Here is an 18643-nt window from a genome sequence, read left to right on the forward strand (position 1 = left end):
GTAAAAACTTTTATGTTAGTATCTAGATAGGAGTATTTTTTTTAAGTTAAAAATATTTTTTTTGTGATAATTAAAAGTAAATGTTTTAATCAAAGTTAGTATCAATTAAACTTCAATTTCTCGAGTTGAGAAACTGAGTTATTTAATCAGTCTGTCAATAATTAAACTAATTAAATACACGAGTGGAATTTTTTTACGCTGAATATTTACAAGACCATTTAATATAAAAATTCACACACCCACAAATTTTAAGTAACTATATAATCTTAGAATAAACTTTAGGCAAATATAAACTAAAAATCATTGAGATACACGAAATTGTGGTTTCCTATAATTTTTAAATACACTCACATTTAATTTTCAATAATAAAAAAAACTTTCTCATTTTAAGTTAAAATTTGTTTTCCGCTATATACTGAATATAAATATAATCATGAAATAAATAAATATAATAATAAAAATATTGTGATACAATATATAATTGTAGCATAGTGGTTAAAGTTGTAAGAATTAACATATATCATATTTGACTTTTTCATTAAGTAACATGGTTTAGGCCGATTTAGAAAACTAATTCAAATCTAGTGATGTCGGTTTACTTATTTAATTAGCTAATCTATTGCGGTACTCTGAGTAATTTATGAGTCTGATTTAGATTTTGCTTGGTTTAGGTTCTAACTTATGAAAACTTCTTAATTGAAATAACGATTTTTTCTTACAATCCACATTGAATGCTTAAAAGTTTTAAATGTGACTAAGTTGTAAGAATTAGTTATACATAGATTGTCAAAATAAAAAGTTATTTAGTTACAAGATCACTTAAAGAAATTATGTGACCTTTTAAAAAACTTACATGATTTTTATTTTATAATCTAGGCAATTGATGATATGATACAATGGTTAATATTTATTTATTTTTATTTTATAAAAAACAATTATATCTATCTATATAAAGAGAGTAGAATGATCACATTTGAGCCGTCCAACAAATAGATTACCAAGATTAAAGGGTTTTTGAAATTACATAATTACCTAAAAAATCACATATATGTGTTTTAATTTTTATCATTTACTACACTGATGTATAGTAAAATCTAATAATATTTTTTTCACTCGTAAAATAACTTTTTTAGTATATACACTGATGTGTATTGTGTACATATGTAAGTTTTTGTTGTTGAGGAAAAGTGGGGTAATAACTATCGCTTAATGTTAGATAACTTTTAGCCTGAAGATTACTAATAGCAGAAAAGACGTGGTTGAACCATTCATATCGCGGTGTGCATCATAGATGGAATATCGTTCCTTTGACAACTGTTGAATAGTGAGATATATCTTTCATAAATAGAATAGAATCACCTAGAAGTTTGTATGTGCCTAGTTATATTGATCAACATTTCAATGTTAAGATTAAGAGGAGTTCAGTTGAAATGTTGAGGTTGATCTCTACACACTCTCGCATGCATTTTAAATTCATCCCAACATATCAACATTTTAAAATTTAAAATTTTGCTTAAACATTGTAACCTACTTAATCTATAAAAATTCTAATAAATTGAGTCTCAATCAATGTAGCCATTTTGTTTTTCATGAAACCTCATCCATTTTGTGAAGAGCTCATTGCCCTGTAATAAGGTAGAAACAGAACATCGCAACTATATTAAAATATATAGGCAAAGAAAAATGAACCTATATATTTATCTGCAGAGTACTTCACGTGACTGAGAAGTAGGTCACGAGTCACGAGTCACGAGCTTGAACCCTTGCTCGCACGTCATGTATGCTGGCTTGTCCATTCTTTCTTCATCTTCAACAATTAGTCCCACTGAATTCAATAAAAAAATCTGTCAAACCACACAGATTAAAATGCAAACGAAAACTAGTTTTCCCATTTGATTAATCAGAAAACAGACAGAGATTAGGGGCTTACAACTACAACTGGTCATTGAAGGATTAAGAGACAGAGACAATGTATGCGTATAACAGATTTTGAGTATTACATCACTTAAAAGGCATTTTCAATGGCTAAAATTTTAAGATACCGATTTTGAGTATTTTAGAGCATATGTAATTGTTTTTTTATTTTAATTTGTTTTTAGAAATGAGTTAGTTATATAAGATTCACATATTAAAACTTCAAAACTTACGAAACTCATAATATTATCTGAACTTCTCTAATAATAAAAGAAAATAAAAATTCATTTTTTATCCTAAGAAATTTATCAAGTATTTTTCACTGGAGATGACCTTAAAATTTTCAAAGTCAATGTAAAGAATAATTTATAAATATTTTTTTAGAACAAAGTAACAAACATGACATCACTTGTAATCTCTTAAATATGTCAACATATTTAAAGTAGAAGAATTGGCACTAAAAAGAGTGAATACCATAAATTACTAGTGCAATTAGTCATATGGTAATGGTCGCAAGATATCATGAATGATGCCTCAATTAATAGATATCGAGGTGGATACGCAACTTCAACCCAATGATTACTTGATTTGATCAGCAATATAGACTCTCAATATGTTTTGTCATATAATTTTCTTCTTCATAATATATATTATATTCCTCTTATACCCTGTCTACTTTGTAAAGCTTTTATGTGGTGAAAGAAAAGCCAAGTTCTCTCTTCCCAACTTAATTAGACAAAACAAATAGAATATCTCTCCCTCTCATAGATCATGGAGCTTTCATATGCACTTTCGTTTTCACTCTTTCAGCTTCCTCAGGACAGTCGAGGAGCGCTGACGAGACAACGAAAGAATGTTATATATATATATATGACAGTTTATAACAGAAGATAATGTATAAAAAAAATTACAGGAGATATATGATTTATTTATATTATATAAGATTCACCCTCAAATATATAAATTGTTAACCTTCTTGTAAGTGTTGTCAAAACACAGTATATATTTGAATCAACAAGATATTAAAGTAACTGATACATCGCATACATACATACCCACAACTTTAACAAATCACACAGGCATAGATTTGAATAAAATTAGATATTAAAATTATTGATGCATATATATATATATAAGCTCTGTCAAAGGATGTAGGAATATATATATTTGAATAAAGTTAGATACTAAAATAAAATCGTGATTTTTTAATTATAATAAACGTCGGGTTATTTATTCAATCAATTTTAATTTAGTAAAATTAAATACATGAATCAATAAAAGGTTTTAATTCAAAAATAAAATTATATACAAGTTACTCGCTGCTGTAGTCGAATTCGCTGTTCTTTGGCTGCTACAAACTTTCAGAGTATATATATCACCATATTCTTCGGCCAATGAAACAGTTCAACACGATAAATAACTATATATTTCTTTATCTTGTTGAGGTGTGATGATGCGAAAGTTACTTTATTATTAAACCATGCATGGAAGACTTTGGCGCTTGGAAGATATTGCTTGCGTTAAAAGGGAACAAGGTTAAAGGTATTCATTGGGAAGACCGGTACTCTTATTTATGTGCCCTATTTTTTCATGCATTTGAGATGGTTATAACTTATAATTTTGGTGAGACACACCTTTCATTTTTTGTTTGTTATTGATTTATTAATTAATGAGTTTAATTTTGATGTATTTTGGATTAAATTCAATTAAGTAGGCTAGTATTAGATTAGTAGATTGAGTTTAAATGTTGTTGTGGTTCAAATGAGTTATTCTCTCCTTTCTATGAGCCGTCCAAAGCCCAATATATGAGCAAACATGTTCTTCATCTTTTTCTCCCGGGAGTTGCTATGGTCACTTGTGTAACAGAAATATGATTTCGTTACACACTCGTGGAATGAAATTATATTTCCGTTGTCCTGTTATGTTTTCACCCCCTTAGGTAGGCAACAGGATTATGATTTTATTATGTTTTTGAATAAAAGACAATTTCGTAATAAAGCAAAAATACACCCCCATGGTAGTGCTAATAGCAAAAGTGTTAATGCCGATAGCAATACCCTTTTCTCCCCTTCCCTCGTAGCCCAAAAATCTGACAACAATCTCCAGTCTCAAGCCCGTTGATCTCAACTGGTTTCATTTTGTTAGGGCTTAAATATTAACATCCCTCTCAGTGTTTTATTTAAATCCCCCAATAATTGGTATTTTATATTGACAAAAACGCCCACACAATAGAAATAAGTTTTTGTTGTGTATGTCCACCTACAACACAAGAAAACTTGTTAACTTGTTTCTGTTGTGTAGTTGAGTGTTTGTGCATAATAGAAATAAGTTTTTATTATGTAATATTTTTTGCATCTTTACTGTACAACATAAACTTGTTTTTGTCATTAATTTGATATTTATTTTATTTTTATTTTATTTTTAAGGAGTTGAAGTAAAACAATTTTCTAAACTTCTTTTCATAAATAACTTGATAAATATAGATGGATGAAAGAATACAGAAGAAATCGTACTAAAATAGTCATAGATACATAACGCGACATTCAATGACAAAATATAAAAAATAAACTACAAAATGTATAATTAAATACAAAACATAAATCAATGATAAGTTTTCCTCGTCTTGTTTGGGATTATTTTCCTCAAATTCATTGTGGTGCGAAGATCCTAAGTGATGCCAAGCACTGATGCATAAGATGATATAGATTTTTCAAGTGCGTCTACTCGTGCATCGCACGTTGATAAATATTATATTAATAATATTAAATGCAATATTGAGATTTTTCAAGTCTAGTTTACTTGTATATATTATCAATTTCTATATATTATGCTAATATATATTTAAAATTTTATTTTTCCAAAATTTTAATTTAATAACAAAATTATGTCATATTATATAAAATGTTATTTATTTTCATATTTGTATGAATATTAAAATTAATAACATTAAATGTTGTATCTTGTATGTATATTTTTACTTCAGTCAAATAAACAAATAAATGTTATATTAATGTTTTTTTTATCAATATTAAATGTTATACATCATACGGACATGAAAAAAACAAGACTAAATAAACATTTTCATCTTGAATGTGTACCGCATTTATAAATTTATCTCAAAAGATGAATAGAAAATTAAATTTTTAATCAATATTATGTTTATGTTTGTTCTAATATATATTTGTTTTCCTATTTTTTTTTAGTGATTATGATAATGTTATGTTTGTAATGATTAAAAAAGGAAAAAAATAAGGTTAAATCATATTTTTTATAAATAGTCATTTATATCCTTTAATGTGTAATATGTTCACAAATAAGTCCTTGGATGTGTCAGATAGGCTCTTTCTTTGATGTGAATGGATTGAAGTTAATAGATGAATGAATTTATAGTATTTTTTTTTTAAGTTTTTGAAAATTAAAATTAAATTTTTTATTATCTTTTAAACACTATTTGTGAATACTGCAAATATAAAAATGACTATTTAAAGAAAAAGGAATGAGTGAATATTATTTGGAGTTGGAAGTTGGAATATAACCGGGGAGGTGGCTGGTTAGTGCTGAGTCAACAGTGCAACTAAATTGAGAAAGCATAGAAGGAGAACAAAGGAAGATTCTGTTGCTGTTGCCCCTTTTCTTCCTTTCTCAATTTTCACATTCTATTCTATTCTGCACTCTGCACTCACTCACTCACTCAGTCATGTTTCAATCGCCCACTCCCACTGGCATCAACAAGGTCTCTCTCTCTGCATTCTCCTCTAATTTTCCCTCTCCATGCAAAATAAAACCACTGTGTTTGTCGTTTGTCTCGCGTAGTTTCCTCTTTATTTTTCTTACGGCTTGACCGAGGCCTAATCGCATCTTTTCAACACTCTAGGCTTTTCCCCAAGGGTTTAGATAATTATTGATCGGAGATTTTTGTCCTGCAGCTCGCGATTTTAATTCTAATCAATCACTCTCTTTTAACTTTATTTTAGGGTATAGTATTATTATTATAATTATTATTCTTCGCCCATACTAACAAATCCAGAAAATTAAATTCCTGACACATTTGTAACCTGCATTTTTTCCACTCGCATTCTCGTTGATAGTGGAAGCTATTTTTCTCCTTTTTACCTTCTTTTGAAATTGAAACTCAACATGATTTTGGCTAGTCGTTAACATTTTTCCAACATGCTCTTCATGATAGCAAGTAAAAATTTTATAATAAGAAGAAATGGTTGCCTCATGCAATTTGGGTTAAATGCCCTACAGTTATTCGGAACAGCACATGCATTGCTCTGTACTTCTATATCCAATTGTTTAACACACATTGTTGGTGGTGATGATTTTGTAACAAAGTAGAGAGCGTAAGCGTACTGCAGGACTTCAAGGCGTATGTATATACTAATGTTTATGTTTGATTTGTCTCCACTAGTCTCTTTTGTAAACTAGATGCCAAAGATGTAATCATGAATGCCCTCTAGGACACAGTGGAATTTCCTTGATTTGGTTTGCAGTATTGCACACCCAAAATCAAGACAATGATATTTTACATAATAACATGTTTTCTTAATTCTCTCTTTGCACAAGGAAAGGATAGAAGTCATATAGAGTGTAAAAACTATGCAATTTCAGGTTTGAATCTACAAGTAAAGTGGATCCTTTCATATATCAACTCATGCCTTTTTGCTGAGGAGAAACAACTCTTCAAAGAGACATATACTCTCATGATAGAACACAAACTTTTATAAGTATTTTGCATCTTTACATGAATATATTATAGACACGTGATTTTGAAAGAACACCTTTTCATAATTCATACTTGCATTTTTTCTTGAAGAGACTCATATTATGAAAACCTCTTACACACATACACCTATATTTTTTCTATGCGGTGGAACTCCCTTGTCCCTCTCTAATCAAGTACTGGACTATTGCTCATTTGTGCAAGCATTAATCTGTATTTATGAATGTCAATAAGCTCCATTTGTGCAGCATTCTCTTCATACAAATCCACTATCCATCCAAGGAGCTTCTTCAGCACTGGTGCCAGTGGATTTGAATGAAGGCACTGTTGATGCAAAGGAAAGTGTGCAAAATGGAGAAATGCTACAAGTGCAATCCATCTTCCGACACTCCCAGGTTGCTTTTCCCTACTAATTGCTTGTTACTAAATTAATTTCACCTTACTTCTTTGTGTGAGAACAAGTTGTATTATCTTACTTTATGGCAGATGCATTGTTCTGTTGAGTTTCTGGGTTTCAATTGAGTGATGATGCTTTATACAAACTTACCTCATACCCATGTAATACTTGCAGAAACTGGAAGATGATCTACGTATGTTAGGGACAAAAATTAAGCAGCATGAGAACAACCTATATCATTTAAACTCTGAAAAAAACAAATTAGATGACTCCATTCTTCACTTGCAAGGTACATTTATTGTGCATTTTAAGGATTTTTTGCCTGTTTGGCAGGTGGGCAAGAAGATACTTATAATGAAAATATTTATGATCCTGTTCTGTAAGGTGTATTTACTGAACCAATGTTGTAAGCTTTTATATTGTTGCATGCAATCACAAAGTAGGTATTCTGATGACAACAAAGTAAAATGTCAGTTCAGTAATATTTTTTCTGGTCTCCAGAGGATTCTGAAGGGTGGTGCACTAGTTTTATCTGTTCATTTAAGCATCATGATTTTGGTTATAAGGTTAATGGAGAACTGTTGATATTATTCATATTACATTACAGCTTACTATATGTATAGACTGAAAATTGAGGTGCATATGTCAAATGTAGCCATTTGCAATTTAGGATGTAATAAACTTTCAATTTTTTATTTGTTAAATGTTGTTTCTCTTTTGTGTAAGTAATCTTTCATTCCATTTTGTTATTATCTACTAATGAAGAGCAAATATCATTTATGTTTTTCTTTTTGTATTCATAATTACTATTGGGAAATCAGAGTCTTCAAGTAAGGCCACAATTGGTGATATGGACAATCCCAACCCTACAAATGATGAGGAAGTAAATAAACAGATATTGCAGCATGAAAAATCTGCTGCTGGTATTTTGTGCCAGCTTAAGATTCGTCATGGAGCTCAGGCTTCTCATCTTACATTGACAAAGGATGTTGTGGGTATTGTTGCTACTCTGGGCAAAGTTGAGGATGACAATCTTAGCAGGTATATTTGGCAATATTTTCATTCTGGCAAATCACACACTTATATCAAACCTGTAATAACTTCTCTTTTCTTCGGTATCAGTGGAATTATCTTTAAAGAGGACGGAAAATAACGTATGTCTCTTTATTGCTAATATCTCTGAAAATTTGGTTTTTAACCGAGTCGAATGTCGTCATGTGATCCATGTAGCAAACGTCACCTAGTAGGATAAAGCTTTTGTTGGTGTTGCTAATATCTATGAATATGTAAGCACAGATGCAGATAGTTTCACTGTACTTGTTTGAATTGCAGACTTTTCTCGGAGTATCTAGGAGTGGAGACTATGCTGGCAATTGTTTGCAAAACTTATGAAGGGGTTAAAGCTCTTGAAATGTATGATATGGAAGGCTGCATAAATAAAAGTTGTGGTCTTCATGGGCTAGGTGCTTCTATTGGAAGGGCTTTGGATGGTCGATTTCTAGTGATATGTCTTGAATATCTGAGGCATGCCTTCTAAAAGTCTCGTGTTTATACCTTTCATTTGTGGTTGTGGATAAGTTAGTTTTGTTTGTTGTTTTTTAACTTGTTTCATTTTGTATGTTTTAGGCCTTATGCTGGTAATTACGTGGTTAATGATGCACAACGGAAGTTGGATTTTTTAATCCCAAGATTGCCCAATGGGGAGCTTCCATCTGGATTTCTTGGTTTTGCAGTGAATATGATTAATTTAGATAGCTCAAACCTATTTTGTGTAACTCCCAGCGGTTATGGCCTCAGAGAAACTCTGTTTTATAATCTCTTTTCTCGTCTACAAGTATATAAGACAAGGGCTGAAATGATACAAGCACTTCCTTGCATAAGTGAAGGAGCTCTTTCTTTAGATGGAGGAATGGTTAGGAGTTGTGGTGTATTTTCTTTGGGCAATAGGTAAGAGTATGAACGACAGATTTTTAGTTATACATGATGTGTGTATTTTATCTCTCTGTCTCTCTTTATCTTTTGAGAATTATATGGCAGGTTGAAACCTTAAATTATGCCATCCTGGGAATGGGAATAACTTTGGTGTTCTCCATTTTAAGAAGAAAACTGAAGATATTGACGAGAGAATAACCTTTCTTGCAATTGTATCCCACATAAATCTTTTCTATTTCTTAATATTGGGTGATTCAGCTGGATTAACTGTAAAATTCTATCCATAATGAGGTCTAGCAATGTCAATTATCTAAATCTTTTACTAGAATTTGTATAGAAATTCATGATATGAACTATGCAGTCTTGATATGTTGTCACACAACATGGAACCTCAACAGATGATCATTAAATCTTGTAAATTTAAGGTTTTGTAGGTTCTAAAGTTGATAATTTTTTTGTGTTTATTGATGAAGAACTGTTCTATGTTTTTCAAATCTGTTTAAAGAACCTTTTTCTTTTTAAAAAAATTAAGCTTCAATTTAGACGCTGTATGCTGTAATTTGTTTTCAAAAGAATACAATCATTAAATATGTCAATTAAAAAAATCTGGGGAATGTGCAGGGAAGATGTTGATGTGAGATTCCCCAGACCAGAAAGATCAATGAGACTTGATAACCACCACATTGAAATTGAGAGACAATTGAAGGATGTCAAATGGAAGAAAGAAAAGATTATGGAGGAATTAAAAAGGGAACAAATATTGTTGGACACGACGAGGTTCAATTACAATAAAAAGAAGGCTGATTATCTTAAGTTTTTGGCACAAAGTTCATCAGATGCAACTCAGGTAATCTATCTGGAAATTGGATTTCTAAACCTAGGTGATTAATTCATATGTTGTTTTGACCTCACCCAAGTTATTTGGATTGTTTTAGAATATGGTTTAAGTTACTTCTACTAAGAGCACTAAAGATCCTTTTTCTCTGAGGAAATGATGGATGATTATATTCTAAAATACTATCAAACTCAGCAATGGTTTTTGACTATTAACTTCAACAAAGAGTCTCATACTGAATACTGATGCATGCACATGTTAAATTATCTAATTCCAAGCTTATCAAATATCTAGTTCACATAGTGGTTTCAATTGATGGGAGCATTTCATATCTGACTTTAACTGTTGTAATGTTTCTTTAATTTAATGGCATCATCAGGCTCAGACTGCTCCTGACAGATTTGCTTGTAGATGATTGAATCATGGCTGACAGCATACAATGAAGAAGAGAGCCTGTGGCTGGCAACTTTGTTTTTGTTCTTGAGCTTGTAGTTATCCATTTTGTAATCTGGCTCTGGAATGAGAATTTTCTCATTTTGATTTCTTAAATTGGAAGATAAATTTTGGATAGTAAAACAAGCACATTGATTTTTGAAGCTGGAGACCTCTCCAGTTTAAGACTTTGTTTTTCTTCCAAGTTTTGCTGTAAAGCAAAATCAGATTAGCCTTCATGACACCGGTATAAGATTTACCTTTCAGTTTGCTTGGTTTCTAGACCAGACATACAGGCTAGGACAACCTTTTTCTTGGTTCCTTGTGTATCTGTTAGCTCTTCGTACTCATGTATTGAGTGTTGATTAGAGGCTGTGAATATTGTACATCTCTGTTAACTCATTTTTTTCCGCTTTTAGTTTTAAAAAATTCATTTAACTGTAGCCCTTCGTTTTTCATTTTTTTCTGCAGTTTCTGGAGGATCGAAGGCCCCCCCTATCCCCCTTCTTTCTTTCTTCTTCGCTGGGGAATCTGTGGATTGTTTAATTGATGTCTGAATAATTTCAAGTGGGCAAAAATATTTTCAAGAAAAATTAGATCGAATAACATCGATTTGATAAAAATGGATGAGTTTAATATACCAAAACGAGAGGACAAGGTTACAAAAGTATACTGGATTGGATATATTTTCCAGTACTTGATTCGGCTATTAGATTAGAGGTTGTGTTACGTTTAGTCCAATAATCCATAAGCTGAGTGTGGTCCAAAGAAGGGAAGGAAAAGAGAGGTTTCTTAATCTAGTATGGTTTAAGAGAAGACAAGAGAAATGTAAACTTGTGTTGATGAGAAATAATTGGTAGGTATTTCACTATTTTGTCATCGCAAATACCTACCTAAAAGCAAGCTACGCCTCAAATGGGAGCAAGTGTAAGGGAGAAAAAGCATTAGCAGGTTGAACATGTAATTGGAGGGACAATGATGTGCCTCCCGAAATAGGTCAAAACTGTTATAAAATTTACGAGAGCTTCTGAAAAATGTTAGAACAAATATAGAAAGGATTGAGAGCAACACGGTGAGAGAAAAGAGAAGGCTAAAAGAAAGAGAGTGTCCAGGAACAAATCTTTTCTGCAAGTTGTTTTCCTTCCTCAAATGTCTAAAATAAGTATTTATGCTGTGTAATGGCTAAAGTATTAGTTATTTTTATAATTTTAACATATAAAATATAAAGTGAGTTATACACATCATAAACATTTTTTTAACACAACAAATATCTCTATGTAGTTTTTTTGTTTTGATTTTTATTTTATAAAATTAATTTATATCCAAATTGAAAATGCAACAAAAAATAAAAATAGTAATTGAAGAAGAGAAAAAAAATCTTTGAAATTGAAAAGATATTTATAAGATGGTGATTTATTTTATCCTAAAGAAAATAATCGATTCCATTTCAGGGAGAGGTATCTTAGTCTATTTTGTCAACCTGTGATCGTTCACTTCACTTTCTGAAAGTGTTTTTTAGTGTGTCGAAACGAATAACAATTTGAGGAGGTTCGGTAGAGTGGCGTGGCGTTTTACTCACAACAGCATCATCATCAAAATAATCAAATCACCTATTCCGGCAACCTCAACACTACCTACCCCTAAATCAAATGTCCTTTTCTATCTCTTCTTCGATTCTCCTCACACCCCAAACATCTTAACCTTCCAGTTCAACATCTTACCCCAACCATGCTTGTGTTTCGATTGAAGCCTGGCAGTTACAAGGAAACAGCGACCCTCGCACTTTCCCACTTCAGGCACTTGGTCTTCAACTTCACACGCGCCGGTGACTCTGGGTGCCCGCCACGCGCTGGCTTCGGGGTTCGGAGAGGCTACAACGTCGTTTCCTCGTTGGGGGACCCACCCGAAGTCTGGTCCGGCGGCGGGATTGTCGTTCGCCCCGGGAATTCGAATTTCGATGTCGCCGGCGGCGGCGCCGCCCCGAATTCCGGCGATTCGAAAGAGGGATGTTGGGGTGGCTCCAACTTGGGGAACAGTTTCCCTACGCCAAAGGAGATTTGCAAGGGGCTAGACAAATTCGTTATTGGACAAGAGAGGGCAAAGAAGGTGTGCCTCAAATTCTCAATTTTTATCCTTTTTTGACACTTTTGTTTCTGAGTTTTGGTGTTGTTTTTGTTGTCCTTATTTGTGGTTCCATTGTGTTTATCAGGTGCTTTCTGTGGCGGTTTATAATCACTACAAGAGGATATTTAATGAAACCTCTTCGTCCAAGTGGTTAGTGTTATTATTCTCTACTGAGCTTTTAACTATGTTGATTGTATGTAGGTATTGACTGATTTTCACGTGTTCTTACTATTTGGAATGTTAGGCCTGCAGGAGATTCAGATAATAATAATGTGAAGACTGATGCTGTTGATGATGATAGAGTTGAACTTGAGAAAAGCAATATCCTTCTAATGGGGCCAACAGGATCAGGTAAATCAGTTTTTGCCTTCTGGTTGGGTGTTTAGTGTTTATATTCGTCTAGTTTTTGTATAATGTATGATATGATGCTTCCATTTTTGGAATAACAAATTGCTTGAGTGAGTGGAGAATAGATGATTCTCAGTCATGTAGTTTCTCAGTCAGTTGCACCAATATGTTAAAATTTTGTGCTGAGCCCTTTGGTTATATAGCTATTTTCTACCATGAAATCATTTTTTTTTAATAATTGAGGTTGAGTTGGGGGACCAGTTTGGGACCTTTTGCTTTTTATATCATTTCTTTGAACAATCATTAATGCCTTGTTTCTAGTGTAACTTGTTTTTCTTTGATGCTGTTTCAAGGACAGGGAAGACATTACTTGCCAAAACTTTGGCTCGGTTTGTAAATGTTCCCTTTGTTATTGCAGATGCAACTTCACTCACTCAGGCAAGTTTGTGAGCTTTATTTTTGTTTTCTGTTTTTTCATCTCCTAAAATAAAAGAAAAATAGTAAGGTGGGAACAGGGGAAAAAATGCTTTTGTTTGGAGGCTTTATTCTTTTGAAAAACTTGTAAAGCTCGTGTGTAAGTTGTAACTTTTCAGCATGAAAGACATATTCTGCAATCCTATAATCTTATGTTATCAAAAGGTGTAAACGTTTTATGCAAATAATGAACAGAGAAATTGAGATTATATCCAAAACATTTCATTATCAAATTCAAAGTGCCCTGAAGGTACTTTGGGAATCATTTTCTTTCCTTTTCTCCTGTGATTATAATCATCTTTCAAAAATGTTTTCATCTTAATTTTTGTTCTGTGGAAGCCATGTTTATGTCACATGTCTAACCTCAGTGTCACCTTCAAACAGGCAGGTTATGTTGGAGAGGATGTAGAATCCATATTATACAAGCTCCTCATGGTAAATACTCTGATGAATACTGACTGTGTTTTTAATACAAAATAGTAATTTGGGTATCTTTAGATTAAACAAGATCAATGATTCTGTGTCCAATCTTAGAGGGTTAATGTTTCAAAGCTTTATTAATGAGAAGTGGAGCGTAAGCTGGGTTTAAGGGGTTTGATTTGTGATTCAACCTTCAGTAGATCATACGGTTTCAGTTCTTGTACTTTTATGATTTGAACATAGTATATAGTGCCTGATGGTACTTATGCATGCTTTTGCAAAATTTTCTTTGTTATTGGGAATTAGTTTCTTATATCTTCAAAGTATCGTTTTCTCCATGGTTTATTGATCTTATAAAATTTGATTGCTTCTTTTGTGAGATGGACTGGTTGCAAGTTGATGAAAGAATCATAAATTAACAAACATAGCATCACAAACTGTAGTCTGAATCAAGCATTGCATGAGTTTATTTCCAGGTTGCAGATTATAATGTTGCAGCTGCACAGCAAGGCATTGTTTACATTGATGAAGTTGACAAGATTACTAAAAAGGTTCCTCCCTGTTTTGACTTTTTCCCCATCTGTCAAATTTCAAAACCAAATATATGTCTGCTGTTTTCTACATCTACTCTTTACATTTCAGGCTGAGAGCCTTAATATCAGTAGAGATGTTTCTGGTGAAGGTGTTCAGCAGGCATTACTAAAGATGCTTGAGGGGACGGTTAGTTCTTTTCATAATGATCAACACTGAAAGCTATTGGATATAGTTTTGTGAAACTGCTACTAAAATGATGTTGGAGTAGCAAAGTGAAGCATAATTAAAGCACCTGGTTATTTTTCTAATTCTGTATTTTTAGCAATTCATTTTATATTGATCCTGTTGCATTTTTTCCAATCAAGGTTGTCAATGTTCCTGAGAAGGGAGCCCGAAAGCATCCTAGGGGTGACAATATTCAGGTATGTGTACATTAGTCTTTGGTGCCTTACAATTTCAGCTATTTATGTGCTTGTAGGGATTATCAGATATATTTATGGTGCTGGTACATGGGTGCAATCACATTTCAATATTTAAGAGTGTTGTTTATTTTAAACCTTTGAGAGAGCTTAACTGATGTTTCTTGTTCTTTTTTTCTCTTCATTCTCCAGTCTGTTTACATGTTTGTGTATATATGCACTCTGGCTTGGTTGAATTTCATTTTGGGTATACTGTTACGTAAGAGACATCTGTTGTTAACATTTTATTTATAGCTGTTGTGCCATCTGTGTCTCTTCACAGATTGACACAAAGAATATACTTTTCATTTGTGGAGGAGCCTTTGTTGACTTAGAGAAAACAATCTCAGAAAGGTTGCACAAATCTTGAAAATTTAATAGTAGTGATATTAATATTATGGAGTCTGTGGTGTTTCTGTATGTAACTAGTAACTTTTGGTTCCCTTTCAGCCGTCATGATTCTTCTATTGGATTTGGGGCGCCTATACGTGCAAACATGAGGACTGGTAAAGTCACAGAAGCTGCTGTGGCATCATCTTTATTACAAACTGTAAGTTTCATGAGGCAGATCTTGTAAGGATAGCCTGGCTTTTACTAACCCAACTAGATTCAACTTGGATCTTTACATTTTTTAAAATTATTATTTGGCAGGTTGAAAGTAGTGATCTTGTTGCATATGGTTTAATACCTGAATTTGTTGGGAGGTTTCCTATCCTTGTCAGTTTGTCAGCTTTAACTGAAAATCAACTCATTCAGGTAGGCTTCATGTGTGTAACAATTCAACTTGGTCGCTCAGAAAAAATGTATCTGTAATGCTTTTCTCATTTGGCTGTGTTCACAACTGAATGATGTATCCATGTAGTGGATTAGGTATATATTGATTGATTAAATAATTGAATGACAAATGGTGAGAAAGTCAGAAGGACTGGCTTTTTCACGAGCATCTGGCATTATTTTGAATTTTTTTCTTTTATTTCACCTGTAAATTAAATTGTGTGGTTTATTTAAAAATGTCTTTAATAGTGCTTTATTTTTAAACTTTACAAGGCCATTTTTCTTGCTACGTAATGCCATTAATGATTTTAACTTTCTATAGGTCCTCACAGAACCAAAGAATGCTCTTGGGAAGCAATACAAGAAGATGTTCCAAATGAATGGGGTAAGTTTTTACCAGCCTCCTTTTATTTCCTGATATTTTACAGGTAACATGTTTTCTCTCCAATGAGAAGATACAATAATTGGTGTGATACTGCATATTGACGCAAAACCTTAGCGCATTAAGTTTATGGGCCTTTCCACTTATAAATTATTTCTTATTTGTTCATTGTAATTATAAGGAATAGGGGAATCAGTTGCTTGATTGGATTTTGAATGGCTATAATAGGCTTTGTTGGGATTGAAATGGCTGTTCTAACAACAATTTGATGTAATTTTTCTCAGGTAAAGCTACATTTTACAGAAAACGCTCTAAGATCAATTGCCAGAAAGGCAATATCTAAAAATACTGGTGCTCGGGGATTACGATCAATATTAGAAAATGTGTTGGTAGATGCCATGTATGAGGTATGCTATAAATTTTCTTTTGGATAAATAATTTGTTCATAGTGTATGACATGGCATGCAGGTGTCTTGTAGGATCAGAGAGGGTGCATAACATTAAAGACAGTAAAACTTAGTGACACTGGGCAATCTTTAAGCTTTGGGTCTTGGCATCCACCTACATGCTAGTTATTAGTTAACCTCTGTTATTATTATTAATATTATTTAGAGAATAGACGACTTTTGAAACTGAAACAAGTACCTCCTAAACCATGATCTTTTTCTGTTCATTAGGAATTGGGTTTATTGGATTGTACTGCATCATGAAATGTGTAGATTGTTTAGCTTAGCTTGTTGAACTTTTTGTGCAGATTCCTGATATTAGAACAGGCGATGATGTTATAGATGCTGTTGTTGTTGATGAAGAGGCTGTTGGAGGTGAGGGGCGTGGGAGAGGGGCTAAAATCCTTTATGGTAAGGATGCATTGGATCGATATCTTTCGGAGCAGAAAAATGATTCAGAGGTGTGTATAATTTGTGGGATACATGAATTTTCTTTCTGCGGCTATCAAATCATTCCTAATCATGCTCATGCTTTTGTTTGTGCACATAGACCATGGAGGCATCAGCCGCAGATAATGAAGCAGATACGGAACTTCCTTCCATTGTTGCCAGCATGTAACTTGTTGCAAATTATTTATTACAGTTGTCTTTGTACATATAGTTGATACATTTGGCTTATGTGGCTTGGGCTTGAAATCAATGTACCATCAATCAATGTAGTTTCCACGGTAAACTCCGTGGTTGCTTTTGCACAAATCATAGTGAGGTAAACTAAATGCCACATACTTCTTATAAGTGTGCAGTACCTGATTCGTTATGTAAATGTTGAGTGGCATTATTTAAAGAACCAAAAATGTGTATTGTTAAATGATTCGGGTTCATTTTATTCCTGGTTTTGTTCCTGACTTAGGCCATTCAAGTTCAACTTAACTTTTTTAGTAGAGCAACATCCGGTTGGTTCAATAAAACATGATAATTGCAAGTTTTATTGAACATTTCATTCGTGAGTGTTAAGAAAAATCATAATTCGTTTTAACATAGGTACAGCTCTTGCTGCATAAAATACGTGGGGAATGATTCAATGAACAAGTGCCGATTATGAGTATTTTATATTTTATATAGTACAGTATACACGAACTTTCTATATTTGCATTTAGAAGTTGAAACAATCACTAGCCTTGTCAAAGTACGTGTTAGTATTTTGTCTCTTGTGACATGTCTGTTTTGTATTTCAATTTTTTTAAATGTTGGTTATTTTAGAAAATAAAAAATTATTTATTTTTAAATACTTATTATTTTGGAAATTAAGTATTAAATATTTTAATTATTTATTAGTATCTTATCTATTTATTTACTAGTTGAAAAGCAGGCTGAGTGTCTTGTTCCTTAACTGTTTTTGTAATAACTCTCATGATTAGACATTAACTACTTATTGTGAGTGATTTTAAAAGTAGTTGAAGGATAAATTAGTTATGACAAATATGTATATTAAATGGAATAATTATCTTTATTAGACAATCATATGTTTTATTTAATAAGGATGAATTTTTTAAAAATATTTTTCATAATTTTTGTAATTTATATTTTTATAAAGAATGTGAATTGTCTTAGAAGACAACTTATATAAGATAAAGTACTTTTCACACATATGAGAGTTTTTTTAATAAAAAAAAAATCCTTAACCAGACTATTCTACAAATAATTTAATCAAATAATAAAGTGCAACATGGTGAGTATAACTAATAACTCTATCTGTAGCGTTACTCTTTAACTATTTGAATTAAAGAATGTTACCTGTGTATATTAATTCACATTAATATGCATTTCTGTCTGCTCCTTGGAGAAATATTTAAATTGCAATCCTCTCCCATCTTCCTTAAAAAATAAGTGTTTATGTGTTATTGATTGAGTATCATAGATATTTTTTATTTCTCGTAGTAATTCTCAATACAATTAATAGTTAATTTTAGATTTTCATTATTGATTTGTGTCCTTAAAATAAGAAATAAAGGTCTTAAATGAAATTTAAAAATCAATAATAAAATATTTAAAATTTACTTTGCCTTCTAAAATACTAAAATCAACAATAACATATTCACAATAGCATGGTCATAAAAAAAAAAGATATTCACAATATCATTAAGAGACTTTTATGATTATTCTTGATTGCTAAAGAAATTATTTATATTGAAAAGATCACAAAGTGTAACTTATATTAATTTCTCAAGAACAAATATATTTTAAAATAAGAAGAAAAATAAGTGTTGGTTAGCATCTCTAAGAAAAATAGGAGTATAATTCACTCTTATATTACTATTTTCTTACGACTATTTTCATTCTTTTAATTATGCCCTTACTTTAATTTTGTCAGCTTTGTGCGCCTAGCATATTTATTGCATTTATGATTTGGTATTATTTGCTATCGCAATATCAATCATCAAATATAA

The 18643-nt window shown here is 31.9% G+C and overlaps 2 protein-coding genes across 4 annotated transcripts; both read left to right on the plus strand.

Annotated features, from left to right (window-relative positions):
* The first annotated feature begins 5440 nt into the window (after window positions 1-5440).
* Window positions 5441-11442, plus strand: LOC114410291 (protein DEFECTIVE IN MERISTEM SILENCING 3). Of its 3 annotated transcripts, none has more exons than XM_028374177.1 (8): window positions 5441-5647; window positions 6889-7035; window positions 7212-7326; window positions 7859-8078; window positions 8370-8561; window positions 8664-8984; window positions 9591-9816; window positions 10708-11442. In XM_028374177.1, the coding sequence occupies exons 1-8, from the start codon at window positions 5612-5614 to the stop codon at window positions 10780-10782; spliced, it is 1332 nt and encodes a 443-aa protein (XP_028229978.1). In that variant the 5' UTR covers window positions 5441-5611; the 3' UTR covers window positions 10783-11442. The 3 variants fall into 3 exon arrangements, with proteins under 3 accessions (XP_028229978.1, XP_028229977.1, XP_028229979.1); XM_028374176.1 differs by having other exon boundaries at window positions 5442-5647; window positions 7841-8078; window positions 10708-11440; XM_028374178.1 differs by lacking the exon at window positions 10708-11442 and adding an exon at window positions 10184-10679 and having other exon boundaries at window positions 5444-5647; window positions 7841-8078.
* A 219-nt stretch (window positions 11443-11661) lies between these two features.
* On the plus strand, window positions 11662-17099 carry LOC114410293 (CLP protease regulatory subunit CLPX1, mitochondrial-like). Its single transcript, XM_028374179.1, has 15 exons — window positions 11662-12342; window positions 12446-12510; window positions 12605-12711; window positions 13067-13146; window positions 13567-13617; window positions 14079-14153; window positions 14245-14322; window positions 14502-14558; window positions 14878-14948; window positions 15045-15144; window positions 15246-15350; window positions 15691-15753; window positions 16035-16157; window positions 16505-16657; window positions 16747-17099. The coding sequence occupies exons 1-15, from the start codon at window positions 11965-11967 to the stop codon at window positions 16813-16815; spliced, it is 1575 nt and encodes a 524-aa protein (XP_028229980.1). The 5' UTR covers window positions 11662-11964; the 3' UTR covers window positions 16816-17099.
* Window positions 17100-18643: the final 1544 nt, after the last annotated feature.

The sequence above is a fragment of the Glycine soja genome, chromosome 4 (assembly GCF_004193775.1).
Source record: "Glycine soja cultivar W05 chromosome 4, ASM419377v2, whole genome shotgun sequence".
NCBI lineage: Eukaryota > Viridiplantae > Streptophyta > Magnoliopsida > Fabales > Fabaceae > Glycine > Glycine soja.

Coding starts and splice junctions, on each gene's coding strand:
- LOC114410293 (XM_028374179.1), top strand. CDS start 11,965: ATGCTTGTGTTTCGATTGAAGCCTGGCAGTTACAAGGAAACAGCGACC. Junction 14,154..14,244: donor TTGACAAGATTACTAAAAAG/GTTCCTCCCTGT, acceptor TTTACATTTCAG/GCTGAGAGCCTTAATATCAG. Junction 15,754..16,034: donor AGATGTTCCAAATGAATGGG/GTAAGTTTTTAC, acceptor AATTTTTCTCAG/GTAAAGCTACATTTTACAGA.
- LOC114410291 (XM_028374176.1), top strand. CDS start 5,612: ATGTTTCAATCGCCCACTCCCACTGGCATCAACAAG. Junction 5,648..6,888: donor CTCCCACTGGCATCAACAAG/GTCTCTCTCTCT, acceptor CCATTTGTGCAG/CATTCTCTTCATACAAATCC. Junction 8,985..9,590: donor GTATTTTCTTTGGGCAATAG/GTAAGAGTATGA, acceptor GGGAATGTGCAG/GGAAGATGTTGATGTGAGAT.